We start from the raw sequence: 16,924 nt of genomic DNA, 5'->3' as shown, positions 1-16,924 counted from the left end.
TCAAATCATTAAAACAAATTAATTTAATTCAATAGTTGGCAAATTTTCAGAATAAGCCATTTTGAAATGCAATTAACAGGTAATAGGCTGTAGGCTGTCCCAGTATGAGGTGAATTAGTTCTGTCCTAAGATGGGGCACATCAGAAATTTGGAATTAAAGAAATATATTAATTCTTGTTTTATAGTGTCTAAAAATCAGTCACATCCTATATCACATTCCAATAGTCCTAGCTTGCACCAAGAACACAAATATAGAGGCAATATTAAAAATATACGCACATATGAATGTCCTGAACTTGTGTAAAAGTTGCCACTTCCCCAGGTTGTCAGTCTGGTTTAGAAATTGATATTAATATTTAGATGAAGGCATCAGATAATTGCTTATTGCAGGAGTTTACTGTTACTGACTTTTTGACCCATAATTCTCAAAACGTCAGTTAAATACCCAGCATAGTTTGTAGTTCATCAAAAAAGTAAAAAGTACAAAGTTAAAGGCTTATACAGACCTGTACATTAAACAGAGAGAGAGAGAGACCCTCAGAGAAACTGTAAGAGGAGCCCCCCTGCCCATGTCTCTCTCTCTCTCTCTCTCTCTCTCTCTCTGCAGCCTCTTGAACTGATGTTCCCCTCTACCCTCAATGCTTCAGAACATTCCCTCCATCCCTGACATTCCGGAACATTCCCTCCATCCCTGACATTCCGGAACATTCCCTCCATCCCTGACATTCCGGAACATTGCCTCCATCCCTCAGAATTCTGGCGCTCAGAGAGCCTTGCTGGTGCGGAATTCGGGCATGCTCCACACTCGCTTGGCCCTCTCGGCCCTGCTCAGGCCCCGCTCCACGTCCTCGGACACGGTCTTCACCTCCCCGTCCGTCGCGAAGGGGTTGATGCGCACGCGGGACCGGAAGGTCATGAGGGAGGTGCTCACAGAGCGCCGGCTGCTCCACTGGCGGGACAGCCGCTTGGCCTCCTCCTCCTCCTTCATCCGCTCCAGCACCTCCCCCAGCACCGAGCGGAACAGCCCCGCCACCTCCGCCACCTCCGGCTCGTTCTCCAGCACCACCTGCCGGAACCTGGGGGGGGGGGGGGAGATTTTGCCAAAAATATCCCCAATTGAACAGCACACCTGATGCAGATAAGCTACTCTTCTTATTAGGGGAAAAGACAGACTGCACCAGACCAGCAGCACAATCTGTCTTCTCTTGTCACACAATGAGTGACCCTGTCATGCACACAAACACACACACACACAGCACACGCATGTACAAGCTTACACGCAAGCATGCACACACAACGCAGTCAGACACAGATACATACACACACACACACACACACACACCTACCATTATGTACAGTCATTTTTGTTATAGGAATTTTTTTCTATCATCCATATTATACATAAGTTCTATTATGTAACCTGCTTTGGCAACACAAATGCCTATATTTTTCATGCCAAAAAAGCAGTTAAAATTAGAAAAACTGGAGAGAGAGAGAGGGAGAGTAGAAGACAGAGAGGGAGAGAGAGAGAGAGTGAGAGAGAGGTGACCTCATGACCCCTCATGTACTGTCTTGCAGACGAACCCCACTCCCTTGTCCCACCCCCAACCAACTGCTCACCCAGCTCCATGGCAACACTGACATCACAGCGAGGGCGGGGCTTATTCTGTGAGTGACCTCCGGCCCCTATACCAACAGCTCTGAGAACGAGGCCGAGCAGAGGAGGAAGGGATGAGGGAGAGGGAGGAAGAGAAAGATGGGGAGCGAGAGATAGAGAGGGGGAGAGAGAGAGGGGGGAAGAGAAAGATGGGGAGAGAGAGAGATAGAGGGGCAGAGAGCACTAACAGCTCCACAGTACAGGGTTGAGTGAATGCAGTTCTCTGCAAGAGGGTGTGTGTATAGTGTGTGTGTGAGTGTATGTGTGGGTGTGTGTGTGCGCAGGTGTGTGTGTGTGTATGTGTGTGAGTGTGTGTGTGTGAGTGTGGGTGTATGTGTGCGCAGGTGTGTTGTGTGTATGTGAGTGTATGTGTGGGTGTGTGTGTGCGCAGGTGTGTGTGTGTATGTGTATGAGTGTGTGTGCGAGCGCAGGTGTGTGTGTGCGTGCGCAGGTGTGCGTACAGGTGTGTGTACCTGAGGATGGCGGTGCCGCAGTATGACGGGTGTATCTTGGCGCAGAGCTCCTCCAGGGCGAGCCTGTCCCCCACGCTGAGCTCGTAGGTGCAGCGGGGCAGGCTGGCCAGCCAGCTGTAGTCCACGCCGGTCTGCAGGCGGCGGAACTCGCTGTCCCGCTCCCTCTGGCTCCGCTCCGCCTCCTTCAGCTGCCAGCCCAGCTCCACCATCAGCGTGTCCGTCACCACCTCCGCCGCGCTGCGCTGGGGGCTGCGCTGGAACGGCTCGCCCCAGCCGAACCAGGACGCCATGCTCCGCCCCTCCCTCTGCTCCGCCCCTCCCTCTGCTCCGCCTCCTGCTCCGCCTCCTGCTCCGCCCCTCCCTCTGCTCCGCCTCCTGCTCCGCCCCTCCCTCTGCTCCGCCTCCTGCTCTGCCCCTCCCTCTGCTCCGCCTCCTGCTCCGCCCCTCCCTCTGCTCCGCCTCTCCCTCTGCTCCGCCTCTCCTCCTCTCTGCCTCTGCTCGTCCTCCTGCCCAGAACCAGAACAGTTAGAAACCCTAACAGACTACAACCTTTACCCCGCTCCTAACGGCCTACGACCTTCAGTCTGTTTCCAACGGCCTGCCCAAGAGTGTTTGGATGAGATCACAATTTTTAGGCTGCATGAAGCATGTAAAAGACAAAGAAAACGTTTTATCTCAGTGATAAAAGCATCTGTGTGTGTGTGTGTGTATGTGTGTGTGTGTGCGTGTGTGTGTGTGTGCACGTATGGGTGTGTGTGTGCCTGCGTGCGCAAATTATCTCTCGTTATGTGCAGGTCAAGACCGGGACTGATGGCGAGTTTAAACGTTGAAGACGCACTGCTCCGCCCGGCCAGGTCAGCGAGCGTCCTGATGACTCAGACAAGCCCGAGCGATCTGTCGTTATGTGCAGGGTCTCCCACATCTCCACGTCGGTTAGGACTAAGTAGTGCGCCCCACGCGTAAGACTGAGTCAGGCAGCTCCACCCCCACACGGTGACCCCCGCTGCCCTTTACCCACACACCCCTGGGGGGCAGGGAGAGGCGTCACCGTGGCAACAGCCAATTAAAACAGCCTCAAAGCCTCGCTCCTAATTTTCGGTTGTGTACAGGTGCTTGCCTGGATAATGAGCTCTAACGGTGATGAGTGCATTGGGGTAGAATCAGATCCACCCCCCCCCTCCCCCGGGACGCCCTGTCCCTCTCAGCTCTGAGAAATCCATTTTCATTGTGTTGGCTGTTTTCATTTGTGTTTTTTTTTTTGTTTTGTTTTGTTTTGTTTTGTGTTGAAAAACAGGTGTTCTGTGGTCACAGAATGAACTGAAAACATGAACATAGCGCAGCCAAATCCAGTTAATGATATGATTTATGATGAGCATTTATCATAACTGCCACTGATTAATACGGTTATGCAAGGAAAAACATGGCAGTAACGGTCACCTTGCATGTCTGTGCCTGAGTCACATGGTTCTGGGGGAAGTGGGTGGGGTTTCTCGATTCAAAAATCAGGAAGTAAACCAATCCAATCACATAACAGCAAGAAAGCATCCCTCACTAGGAGAGTGTGTGGAAATGGAACCCAACTTTATTTTTTAATCCCAAAAAGACTACATTTGGAGAGAAGGGGTGTCCTGTTACTCTTTTAATGAGTATTGTTCTTCGTACTCATAGAGAACAAAAATCCCACCATTTCCATGATGCTTCTTCATTTCCCAGTTATCTAACAGAAGCACCCTGGGCAGAGCAAACCACACTCTTCCTCACTCCATGCTCTCCTGCAAGCGCCTGCCAATCACACCAACCGTATGACATCACAGACGGGATGACATTTAAAATTATGTTCAATTTTTTTATTTCTGTTTTTTATACCATTTGAGAAGCATACTTTTCTTTTTTTGTGAACTATAAATATTGCATTTTTTAAAAAAGCACTGTGTACATTAAAAAAATCTTTATTAAAATCTATATTTTAACTACTAACGGCACATGGGTTCACTTCACTCACTTCTTTTTTAACTCTCAAAGGAAGACCTTTCCACTCACATTCTCCCCGTGGCTCATAGTTATGTAAACAGCCAGTGGTTAAACAGTTCTGCTCGCTGCATTCTGCAGTCACACTGTCTCACTCACCACAAAGTGCACCAGCCCAGTGAGGGAACTCACATATCCGCTGTTTGAAATGCCATTTCAGTATTACAGCTCAGGACTTAGTTTGTCCTGCTTTTAAACGCTGTAATGCTGGAGCACCATGCGCGGCTAACTCAGCTGTGCGTCTGACCCAACAGAACAGCGCTAGCTTCCGTCCGTCTGTTTAAACACTGCAGCAGCTCTATCTCTCTGTCGTGGGCTACACATCCGTTACAGGATTTTAAATTATCGAAACATTTTACATACACAACCTCCTCCCACAGATACGCACACACACACCTAAACCTCTATGTTTTAGAATTTTATCTTATAATTATATACACTTTATATTTTATAATACTTCAGCTGTATGGACAGATTTGGGAAATAGTCAGTAATCAGACACGGAAGTAACAGGTGTTAAATCAGAACTAAGCCACCCAAAGACTGACAATGTAAAGAAAGTGCTCCCCTGGAGCTTACCTGTGTTTTCGGGGGTCCTGCCTCAGCGTGGGGCAAGAGGGTTAGGGTGGGGGTCCGTGGGGGTCCCAAACGCGGCTGCAGCAGAGCAGAGACACGGGGCACTGGGAGCTTCTCCCAAATCGCTCTGAGCTTGTGTAAGCCACAGACCCACAGGTACTGCCCGTCAGTCTTATAGCACAAACTCTCTCTCTCTTTCTCTCTCTCCTCTCCCTCTCTGTCTCTCTCTATCTCTCCTCTCTGTCTCTCTCTCTTCATCTCTATCTCTATCGCTCTCCCTCCCCCCCCTCGCTCGCCCATCTGCAGGTACCACCCCAGCCCACAGCCCGATGAAGACCTTGTTGCCTCATTAAGATTCGTGGTTGCCATGGCGATGATTCTAAGCTTGTTTGTCCACAATAAGCCTTATCAGCTGAGAGGGACTGAGAGAGAGGGAGGGTAAGAGAGAGAGGAGTGAAGAGAGAGAGAGAGCGAGACAGAGAGCTTGCAGAATGAGGTGGGCAGGCATGAGTAGGTATCTTTAGCATGGGTTCACTGCAGGGGGTGTGGGGGGGGTGCATTTCCTCTGACCCGGGCACAGTATTCTCTCACACCAAGTGCACAGACAGACAGACAGATGGACCGAGCACAGGTGGACAGATGGACAGGTGAGATTCTCTCCTAATCTGCACTAATCCCAGCTTTAATACTGAGGTCACCTCTCAGAGACCACAACACGCTGACCTGCTCCACGTGGCCAGAGTGGCCATAACTTACACACAGCCCAGCGGCTGGCCAGGGTCTCACTGTCCGATTGGTCCGTCCTCATGGCCATGTCATAAAGGACCTCACTGTCCGATTGGTTTGTCCTCATAGCGATGTCACAAAGGCTGGCCAGGGTCTCACTGTCCGATTGGTCCGTCCTCATTGCGATGTCACAAAGACTGGCCCGGGCCGCAGAATCCGATTGGTCTGTCCTCATAGCGATGTCACAAAGGCTGGCCAGGGCTCAGTATCTGATTGGTCCGTCCTCATAGCGATGTCACAAAGGGCCTCACAGTCTGATTGCACTGTTCTGATGGTGATGTCACAAAAGCTGGCCAGGGCCTCAGTATCTGATTGGTCAACTGACACACTGGATGGGGGTCTAAAACAGACAATTTCTTCCTGAAAAGCAAGCTGACAGCATGCAGTGTGTAGCTGGTAACTCATGCGTAATGCGCATCCTAATGTGATTCCCCAGAGTAAGACCGTTCCCTGCTGGGGGAACAGGACAGCAGGCCTGTCATAAGCTGCCGTATCTGCTGATATTGCGGCTGACTGATCTTTGCTTCAAGGGACATTAAAACATCGTTATTGGAACATAATGGGAGGAAACTGGCCCAGGCGTACTCTCTGTCTGTAGTTTGTTTTGCTTTCCCTTTAATGCAGTCAGTAGCTCCCGGGTTCGAGGGCCCGGCTCACACAGCTGAGGGAAGCATCCAGCGCCGTAAATTAGCCCTCACAATGCCACTCTGCCTTAAACCGGGTCGCCAGGGTCTTCAGTCTACAGAAGTGAGCCGTGGGCTGACGTCAGTACCTGACCATGACCAGCAGATGGCGCATGTTCCCCTGCACTCATCGCACAACAGCGCCTCCTCTGGACAAACAGGAAGCTGCAGCCAGCCTGTGCTTCCCTGCCTGTCCTGGATGGAGGACTCAGAAAGAGCGACCTGGCAGACGAGATCGGCTGAATGCCTCTGTGGCGGGGCGGGGGGGGGGTGGGGGGCGTGGAGGGGGGGTGGGGGGAGGGGGATGGGTGGGGGGAGGGGGGCATCAGTGCGTGAGAGAGGACATCCAAAACATCAGCAGGTGATGTAAACTGGGAGGAACATTTCACAGCTAAAATCCAAAGCAAAGCGCTGTGAGAGTGCTTTCAGCTGTGCGGCGTGTTTTCCATTAAAACAGCTTCATCAGAGGAGTGTAAACACGCCTCCGCTCCTACACTCCTCCCCCTTCCCAGCAGGCATCTGGGTGAAAAGAACTGGCTGCAGACCGTCAGAATCTCCACGGCAACACAGGTTTGTCTTCAATCAGTCCATTCCGCCTCTTTCAGCTTTTAAAAGGGTCTTACGCATCATGCAGTAACGAGCACACGCTTCCTGCTTTTATTCTGTCCACTGCAACAGAGAGAGAGAGAGTATGTACACTTTGGCAATATCTACAAATGTATTTCATGCCAATAAAGCATTTTGAATTTAAATTTGAGGGGGGGGGGAGAGGATCAGAAAGAGAGAGGGGGGAGGGAGAAGGTGAGAAAGAGAGGGAAAATAAAGAGGGAGAGAGAGAGAAAGAGGGAGGGAGAGGGAGAGAAAGAATGAGGGAGGGAGGGAGAGAGAGAGAGAGGGAGGGAAATGAAGGGAGAGAGAGAAAGAGGGAGGGAGAGGGAAACAGAGAGAGAGAGAGAGAACAAATAGCTGACCTTGCTCTTGTACCTCATTCCTGTATCTTGTTCAGAACCTGTCAATATGTAAAACATAATAATATAAGAAAATAAGAAAGAGGCTCAGCTCCGAGCCTCAGTACGAGCACCAGGCAGTAAACTCCGCCCAAAAGCAGCACGCGTCGCACTGGCAGAGCCCCACGGTGGAGCCCCACGGCGGAGCCCCACGGTGGAGCCCCACAGCGGAGCCCCACGGCGGAGCCCCACGGCGGAGCCACACGGTGGAGCCCCACAGCGGAGCCCCACGGCAGAGCCCCACGGCAGAGCCCCACGGTGGAGCCACAGCACCCTGGGGGGTTCAAGCCTGGGCCTGACAGAGCACGGACCCCCCAGGGGGGAACACTCTCACACACCCCCCCCCCCCCCCACAACACTGTCACACACGCCCAGATCACACGGCCCGACCCCTCCCCCCCGCACAACACTCTCACACACGCCCAGATCACACGGCCCGACCCCCCCCCCCCCACCCCCCCCCCCCCACACAACACCCTCACACACGCCCACATCACACGGACCCCCCCCCCCCCCCTTACAACGCTCTCCTACACACCCAGATCACACGGCCCGACCCCTCCCCCCCAGGGGAGAACACTCTCACACCCCCCCCCCCCCACTTCTTCACATCTTTACATATCATCACCTTCTTTTCTTCACTGCTTGCTTCTTAACAGTCATAAAGACCCAAACAATACACATGCTCTGATATTAAGCCTATTTTATTCAATTGAGATCTTTAAAGTTACAAACACAGCTCTTCTACTGCTCTCTGGTGGACGAGTCGGTTTTGGTTTTTTGGAGATGGTGACGCTCATATTAGCCACATGGTGATTTATGTTTTAACCAATCAGTGGTGAGTGTTTTCAGTGATCTGCCAATCAGGAGCGAAAGGGCAGCACCAGAGCAGAGGCAGTGTTAGACCTACACCTGTTTATAAATTACATACTTTTCATTATATTCCACCGCTAAATTTGGATAGAGTAAGTGCACGTCTTTATCTTGTGGCTTAATTAACATGCAAAATGCTTCTTACTTCTGCTTCGTGCGGTTCTCTACTGTTGCTTTTTGTTGCACAGTACACTGCAGTACACAGCATCTCCATTAGGGGAAAACTGCAAGTACATTCTACACCACGAGGTGGGGCTGTTTCATCACTTTCACAACTTCAGTGACAGAAGCAGCTTTGCGGTCTCAGAGTCCTTTCAGTGCGTACAAGCATGTACTGCATACAGGTGGTGAATGTGTGTGCAATCTGGCTGCAAAAAGACAAATCAAAAACCTAGTTTTTTTTTACTTTATTTTATTTAAAGCTAACAGACTGCAAGCGTGTAGTTTTCAGTTCCCTGAACTGGAACGCTCTGCTCCAGGTTACTAATCTGCAGAAACCCAAGGGGAGCAACACAAACCCTCCAAAAGCTGCCTCTTCATCACTGTGAGACACAAACATTAACACTACAGCGGAACACTACAGCGTACCATTCCAAGAGCCCTGGTCGACAGGGGCCCTCAAAAAAGAGAATAAACGACAGATTCGGGGGGCTTTTCATGGCCCAAACCCTCAAGTGACCTGCTGTAAAGTCATATTAACATGCAAATACTACAATAATACTAATATATCATTCATACCAAAACTACACTAATACAGAAACTACACTACTATATCACTAATACTAAAACTACTCTAATACAGGCACATACAAAAACTACACAAATACAGCACTAATAACAAAACTACACTAATACTAATACAGCACTAATACTAAAACTAAATTAATACAGCAATGCAGACACGAAAAGAAGCAGTTACACATAAAAAATGAGGCAACGATTTGCTTGAAATCAACTTGAAATCTGTGTTTGCGGTACAAGAACCGAACGACCCCACAACGCGGGACGGCTTGGATCAGTCAAGAATCTAATAGAAAGTGAAACGCTGGCTTCTGACTTTGAGGAAGTTTTTTGTGCTGATCACATGAACGGCGACCGAAACGTTACATCTGCTGACGCGCTGGTTCGCGTTGTTCCCGCTGCACGAGGTCAGCTGTGACAGCGTGTACTGGTCATCGCCCCGCATCGTCTAACCTGCTACATACAACACACGAATAAATAATACGGAGCGCGCGAGCGAAGTTTATACAGAGCGCGCGAGCGAAGTTAATACAAAGAGCGCGTCAGTCACCCTCGCGGACGGGTTGGACTTTCCCTTCTTTAGCATCGTACGAAAGTTCGTCAGCTGACAAGAGAGGGTGTTATTGCAGCATTTCATAAAAACGACGAAGAGAAACCGCTTAGAAGCGCAATAAAATAAAATAAAAACAGACGGAATAAAAACAGCTGATTTACAAAGATCTTTAGAACGTGCAAAACAAATGACTGGTTTAGTTGTTAGCTTTGTGTGCTAAAAGGTAAAAGGTTTTGCGTGTGTTAAAGGGCTTAGTACATGGAGTCCTAAATATGGGGAAATTGTGTAATTAAGCATACATAGATAAATAAAAAGTATAATTAAAGCTAATGTTAAGTATAAAATAGTAGTCCAGATTTCAAGTGTACTTAAGCAAACCCCAAGATTCATAGATTGGCTTTTCATAAAACGTCCAAACACGCGAGAGCGCTCAGCGGGCAGATCAGCGGGGTGAGAGCGCTCAGCGGGCAGATCAGCGGGGTGAGAGCGCTCAGCGGGCAGATTAGCCGGGTGAGAGCGCTCAGCGGGCAGATCAGCGGGCAGATTAGCGGGGTGAGAGCGCTCAGCGGGCAGATCAGCGGGGTGAGAGCGCTCAGCGGGCAGATCAGCGGGCAGATTAGCGGGGTGAGAGCGCTCAGCGGGCAGATTAGCGGGCAGATTAGTGGGGTGAGAGCGCTCAGCGGGCAGATTAGCGGGGTGAGAGCGCTCAGCGGGCAGATTAGCGGGGTGAGAGCGCTCAGCGGGCAGATTAGCGGGGTGAGAGCGCTCAGCGGGCAGATTAGCGGGGTGAGAGCGCTCAGCGGGCAGATTAGCGGGGTGAGAGCGCTCAGCGGGCAGATTAGCGGGCAGATTAGCGGGGTGAGAGCGCTCAGCGGGCAGATCAGCGGGGTGAGAGCGCTCAGCGGGCAGATTAGCGGGGTGAGAGCGCTCAGCGGGCAGATCAGCGGGGTGAGAGCGCTCAGCGGGCGGTGGTAGAGGCAGATCAGCGGGGAGCGTGAGAGCGGCTCAGCGGGCAGATTAGCGGGGCGCTGGGAGAGCGCTCAGCAGGCAGATTAGCGGGGTGAGAGCGCTCAGCGGGCAGATTACGCGGGCAGATTAGCGGGGTGAGAGCGCTCAGCGGAGCGATCAGCGGGGTTGGGTGAGAGCGCTCAGCGGGCAGATTAGCGGGGTGAGAGCGCTCAGGGGCAGTTAGCGAGCGGCAGATTAGCGGGGTGAGAGCGCTCAGCGGGCAGATCAGGCGGGGTGAGAGCGCTCAGCGGGGCAAGTTATGCGGGGGTGTAGAGAGCGCTCAGCGGGCAGATTAGCGGGGTGAGAGCGCTCAGCGGAGCAGATTAGCGGGGTGAGAGCGCTCAGCGGGCAGATTAGCGGGGTGAGAGCGCTCAGCGGGCAGATTAGCGGGGTGAGAGCGCTCAGCGGGCAGATTAGCGGGGTGAGAGCGCTCAGCGGGCAGATTAGCGGGGTGAGAGCGCTCAGCGGGCAGATCAGCGGGGTGAGAGCGCTCAGCGGGCAGATTAGCGGGGTGAGAGCGCTCAGCGGGCAGATTAGCGGGGTGTCGTCACGGTGAGGCTGTGATCCACGCGGTCGGAGTGTAACCCGGTTGTCAGGCGCAGAGCGGGGCGAAATGTGCCGGGCCGTGTGCCAAGAGGAGCCGTGGCGTTCCTCCCTCCCTGCGGGCGGTTTCTAAAAAGAAGGCCTGTTATTCAGGAGCGTGCGCTGTCCCACTGTCCCACTGTCCCGCTGTCCCGCTGCCCCGCTGCCCTGCTGTCTCGGAGTTCAGCGAGTTGGCCGGTGGAGTGGAGCTGCAGTTCTGACCACACCTGCCCTTAGTGGTCACTCACAGGTAAACGCAGGTGTTACACTTTTCACTCACAGGTAAACATAGGTGTTGCACTTTTCACTCACAGGTGAACGCAGGTGTTACACTTTTATTCACAAACTCAGCTCAGCGAGGTGGTATCAGCGATCGCAGAACTGTGTTTGTGAAGAAGAAAAATAAAATAATTCTCGCGTTTATTTGTTAGTCAAAGTTGCAGACACTGAGTGGATCCAGGCAAAGCAGCTGTACAGTACAGACAGAGGCAGACTCACTCTGACACAGGGGAGGCAAAACACCAAAACATCGGCTAAACCAATCAGATCACAGAGAACCAAACTTACAAAACTGCATTTCAGTCCAGGGACCGAATGTCATCCCCCACCCAAAATTAATGAGCGAATCAACGTAATAGCTGAAATGGTACCTGTACAACTTAAACAACAACACAGTTTAGGTACCTGTGTATTATAACACAACACAGTTTAGGTACCTGTGCATTATAACACAACACAGTGTAGGTACCTGTGCATTATAACACAACACAGTTTAGCCCTTCTGACCATCACTGTATGCACACTGTGCTTTATTTTATGAAAATATATGCAGATAAATGTACTTCTAGGAGTTGTTAAAGTAATAAAAAAATTGTTTGGGGAATTGAAATGAAATGCATCTCTGAAATCATGTCCATTAATATTTAATATCGCCGTGACATCAGGTGTATGAATGTTTTGCCCTTTGCTTTATGGTTCCATCAGGACCATAAAATCAAATGAATACCCATGAACCCATTACACCCTACGCTCTAACTGAGGGAGCGAGGGAGAGGGAGAGAGGGGGGAGTGAGGGAGGGACAGAGAAAGAGGAGGAGGGGAGAGAGAGAGGGGGGAGTGAGGGAGGGAGAGAGAAAGAGGAGGAGGGGAGAGAGAGAGGGAGGGGAGAGAGAGTAGAGAGAGATATTCAGTGATATGTTAATGGATAGTTAATCGATGTACAGACACTGCTAACCACGCCCCTTTATTAATATTCATGATATTGTGGAAGGCGGGAAGTTGGAGATTGCGCATGACCTCATAAAACATCAGTTTGACATGAGAGTACAGTGGACAATTTACTATCTATTCAGAACATAGTTAATGCTACCACTGTCAACTCAGTATACTTTCAACATAGGGGCAAGGGTTTTGCCTACAAAAAAAAAGGATCATGAACATGTGTGATCACATGCGTATGTGTGTGCGAGTGTGTGTGAGTTTGTGTGTGTGTGTGTGTGGATGTCCCTCTCTCTTGCATGTGCAAACCAGGTGTCTCATGCTGGTTGTCATGGGAATGCTTTCAGTCCGAAGCAGAAGGCCCTCAGCATCTGGATGAGACGGAGGATTGGAGTCGCGTTTCTGAAAATCGATTTCCTCGAGATTATGATGGCAACAGCGTGAAGGGAATTTACTGGCATGTCTGCTCACAGAGTGTGTGTACGAGGGGGGTGGGGGGTGAGTGTGTGTACGGGGGGGGGGGTGGGGGGTGAGTGTGTGTACGGGGGGGTACAATGGGGGTATGTTAATTTAAATTCATTACAAACGGAAATGCAGGAGCAGTTCCAAATGGGACGAAGGAAGCCCCGCTGTGTACTTTAACGGTTGTCGCGTAACCAAACTGAAGCGAGGATGTCATGATCAGTCAGCTAGTGCACTGAACATAAGGGTCTGCCACGAAAACACCTACGACTGTGAGCGTACGCGGTCTGTCACGATACACCGCTAGTGACTGTGAGCATACGCGGTCTGTCACGATACACGCTAGTGACTGTGAGCGTACGCGGTCTGTCACGATACACCGCTAGTGACTGTGAGCGTACGCGGTCTGTCACGATACACCGCTAGTGACTGTGAGCGTACGCGGTCTGTCACGATACACCGCTAGTGACTGTGACGTACGCGGTCTGTCACGATACACGCTAGTGACTGTGAGCGTACGCGGTCTGTCACGATACAACGCTAGTGACTGTGAACGTACGCGGTCTGTCACGATACAACGCTAGTGACTGTGAACGTACGCGGTCTGTCACGATACACGCTAGTGACTGTGAACGTACGCGGTCTGTCACGATACACCGCTAGTGACTGTGAACGTACGCGGTCTGTCACGATACACGCTAGTGACTGTGAACGTACGCGGTCTGTCACGATACAACGCTAGTGACTGTGACGTACGCGGTCTGTCACGATACACGCTAGTGACTGTGAACGTACGCGGTCTGTCACGATACACGCTAGTGACTGTGACGTACGCGGTCTGTCACGATACACGCTAGTGACTGTGACGTACGCGGTCTGTCACGATACACGCTAGTGACTGTGAACTGTACGACGTACCTGTCTACTGTGACTGTACGCTGTGCTGTGACGTACGCTGGCTGTGACGTACGCTGGCCGTGACTGTGACTGTACGCGGTTCCTGTGACGTGTGACTGTGATAGACGTGGTCTCCTGTGAACTGTCCTGGACTGTGACTGTACGCTGGTCTCCTGTGACTGTGACTGTACGCTGGTCTCCTGTGACTGTGACTGTGACTGTACGCTGGTCTCCTGTGACTGTACGACTGTGACTGTGACTGTGACTGTACGCTGGTCTCCTGTGACTGTGCGCTGGTCTCCTGTGACTGTACGGCGGTGTCTCGCAGTACACAGCTTTAGTGTGACTTTGACCTTTGACCTCGCATTCCACTGATAAAGACTCGAGCAGCGCTGCAGATTTCAGCACGGGAAGAGGAAGTGAGTGGCGCTGTAAAAACATTGCGAAACCTTCCACATCACCCACGCTGCCCCAGTCTGGCACGTCGCCGTGGAAACACATTAACACCGCTGCACACCCTGCTATGCTCTCTTCCACACCTGTGTCTGAAACAGAGGCTATGAACCTGTTTGCATAACCTAAGCCCCCCATCCCCCCCATGCTTTCATAACCTCCACTCAGCCATAGTTCCATTGTGTGGTTCTCTGCTGCGGTTCTGCCTCTTTCCTTTTCTGTTTTTCAGTGATTTTGCTTCTTCTTTTTCCCCCAGAGCTGTTTCTGCAGAGACAGCAAAGAAAACGCAACAAATCTGACACACTTCCCAAATCTTAATCTTAAAACGATACTTTCGATCAGACGATGATTTGTTGTGTTTAATTCATTTGATGCGAAAAAGGGGGGGAAGAAAACGCTTGGACAATCATCATGGAACTGAATCAAATGAAGCGGATTAATTTCCTGAAGCGCACACACACACACACGCACACGCATGCACACTCACACACACGCACACGCAAGCACACTCACGCACACACACTCACGCACAAGCACACACACTCATGCGAATTCACATGCTGGATACTCAAAGTCAAAACACAACTAAAGGAAATAAATGAGTTTTAAAAATCAGCACAAAGCATCAGTGGACTCTGCAGTAGCTGCTCCTAAAGCAGCTCCACTCCACTATCTGTGGGCAGGGAGGGAAGGTGGAGTCCATCTTAATATATATATATATATATATATATATTAACGCACAAGTCCTTACAGGTTAATCACCCTAAGGCCACAGACTGCTCAAGAGGGTAACGCTGTGTATTTAGTTACCCTTTTTAGGCCCTGTTCCTGCTGTGGAGGGTAACAGTGCGTATTGAATTACCCTTTTGGCCCTGTTCCGCCCGTGTTTTTAGGGTATACGTTCCAAAAACACAAACCTGCAGGGAGGGGCTGAAATGTGTGGAATTCCTCGGGCAGGAAGGTGGGGCTGGGAGTAAATATAAATGTTATATATTATAAAGTTCATAATTCAGAGCAGCTGCGGCGCTCCTTTCTCCACCGTCACACACCGAGAGGAGCTCAGCAGGGCCCAGGACAGCTGGGCCTCATGATCCGTGATTAAGACAAATGGTGCATTATTATTAACATTATTATTATTATTGTTAATAATAATAATAATAATAATAATAATAATATCCATATTAAAGTCCTAATGATCCTGATCAGAGCTCTGGGACTCCAGTGTGAGGGGGGAGAGCTCTGGGACTCCAGTGTGAGGGGGGGAGAGCTCTGGGACTCCAGTGTGAGGGGGGAGAGCTCTGGGATCGTGTGAGGAGCTCTGGGACTCCAGTGTGAGGAGACCTGGGCTCAGTGTGAGGGGGAGAGCCTGGACTCGTGTGAGGGAGCTCTGGGACTCGTGTGAGGGGGGAGAGCTCTGGGACTCCAGTGTGAGGGGGGGAGAGGTGATATTTGGGAGTCACTCTAGTGTTTAGCATTTCGCTAACGTGTGGCATTGGTATGACTCGCTGGTGTGATGTCACTCTTGTGTCCTCAGCGTGTCTGGGCGAACAGAAAGGCTGTGTGTTTAAGTGATCGAAGCACGCACACACACAGTGATCGAGTGATCGAAGCACGCACACACACACACACCATGCACACACACACACGCACTCACACATACACACACACACACTCACACTCACACGCACTCACACACACACACACACACACACACACTCTCACACACACACACACACACACACACACACACTCACACACACAGCCCCAGCGCACCGATGAGTCATGTGGCTGCTGCTTAGTTCCTTTTAAAAAATGTTTTATTCTGGGGCCCCCTTTTTGTGAGCTGATGCAAGTTATTTGACCTTGACTTATAAAGTCACATTATTAGCAAGGCCCGGATTAGATCAAACAGCAATGCACTTCGTCCTCAACTCTGAGACCCCTTGGAACCAAGAAATTGTTTTTTTTCCATCTTTTCAAACATAATTTCTGAAATGAACCTCGTGTGACCGCCAGCACGGGGAGAACAGCAGACCCATTCAGAGGCCCTCGCTCGCACGAAACTGCTGAGTCACATTTTTAAAGACAGTTTGCATTTTGGCTCCAGTGGATCAGGGCCTGCTTCTCTTAATCGTGGGAATATTTTATTTTGTTGACAGCAGCCATGAGACAAAGTAGAGATGATAACACGCAAGCAAAGCATGCTGGGAACAGATTTAGATGAAAAAATAGCACTGAAGTGACAGGTTACCATTCAGATCCAACACCAGGCCCTGGTCCTTCAACCAGAAGGGTTTAGCTTCAAATCCCCGTTGGGACCCCAGGCTGTCCCTTCAAGCAAATGGTGCCCGCTTCTAATTTGTAAATAAATAGCCAGCTATAAGAAATGCCACATTTTCTAATTTTTCACTCGCCATACCACCTGGGAGAAGTGCATGTGAAGCTTATCTGACTTTCTACCACGTTTGTGTTACACAGGAAAACGCAAACCACGCAAAGAAATGGCACCATGTTTTATGGTTGAAAAACGCGTCTTTTAGGAAAATAAATCAGGATGCCAATAATGTGCGTGTAGCCATTCCTGATGCCGGGCTTCGGTTTTGAACAACACGAGCTAATTTCATGACGACCGACCGGTTAACAAATAATGTTCGCTAACTTTCCTTTGAACTTTTAAACTTTTTCCATCGTCGCCGTCGCGGAAGATTTGCTACTCCCGGGGGATGCTAAAGTCGCGTTGACATTACCTGTGATTGCGGTTCTGACGGGGGCCTCGGTTGGTTTGGCTGGTCTCCGACTTTTCCAGATTACGTTGGGCATGGTCAAACACGCCCGCGTCGTGTGCCGACAGGTGCGCGTCCGTGACGGCCTGGAATGACGCATATGCCCCTGCATCTGAGTGACGTGACGCGAGATCGAGGTGGTTC

At 50.6% G+C, this 16,924-nt stretch overlaps 1 protein-coding gene across 5 annotated transcripts; it reads right to left on the bottom strand.

The window, feature by feature from the left end:
* Window positions 1–16,924, bottom strand: rd3 (retinal degeneration 3, GUCY2D regulator). 5 transcript variants are annotated; one of them, XM_064340877.1, is made up of 3 exons: window positions 16,745–16,924; window positions 2,131–2,636; window positions 1–1,076 (listed from the first exon to the last, which is right to left on the bottom strand). In XM_064340877.1, the coding sequence occupies exons 2-3, from the start codon at window positions 2,418–2,420 to the stop codon at window positions 764–766; spliced, it is 603 nt and encodes a 200-aa protein (XP_064196947.1). In that variant the 5' UTR covers window positions 2,421–2,636; window positions 16,745–16,924; the 3' UTR covers window positions 1–763. The 5 variants fall into 5 exon arrangements, with proteins under 5 accessions (XP_064196947.1, XP_064196944.1, XP_064196945.1 ...); XM_064340874.1 differs by lacking the exon at window positions 16,745–16,924 and adding an exon at window positions 4,738–5,478; XM_064340875.1 differs by lacking the exon at window positions 16,745–16,924 and adding an exon at window positions 4,738–5,472 and having other exon boundaries at window positions 2,131–2,537.

The sequence above is a fragment of the Anguilla rostrata genome, chromosome 6, assembly GCF_018555375.3.
Source record: "Anguilla rostrata isolate EN2019 chromosome 6, ASM1855537v3, whole genome shotgun sequence".
Taxonomy (NCBI): Eukaryota; Metazoa; Chordata; class Actinopteri; order Anguilliformes; family Anguillidae; genus Anguilla; species Anguilla rostrata.
The sequence above is the reverse complement of the archived record's forward strand: the minus strand, read 5'-3'. Positions and strand labels throughout refer to the sequence as shown.

Bases quoted from the DNA above. Each gene is read 5' to 3' on its own strand.
- rd3 (XM_064340874.1), bottom strand. From the start codon at position 5,103: ATGGCAACCACGAATCTTAATGAGGCAACAAGGTCTTCATCGGGCTGT. The intron at 2,637-4,737 runs GTAAGCTCCAGG...GGTTCTGGGCAG, and splicing joins CAGGACCCCCGAAAACACAG to GAGGACGAGCAGAGGCAGAG. The intron at 1,077-2,130 runs GTACACACACCT...CCCCCCCCCCAG, and splicing joins TGCGGCACCGCCATCCTCAG to GTTCCGGCAGGTGGTGCTGG.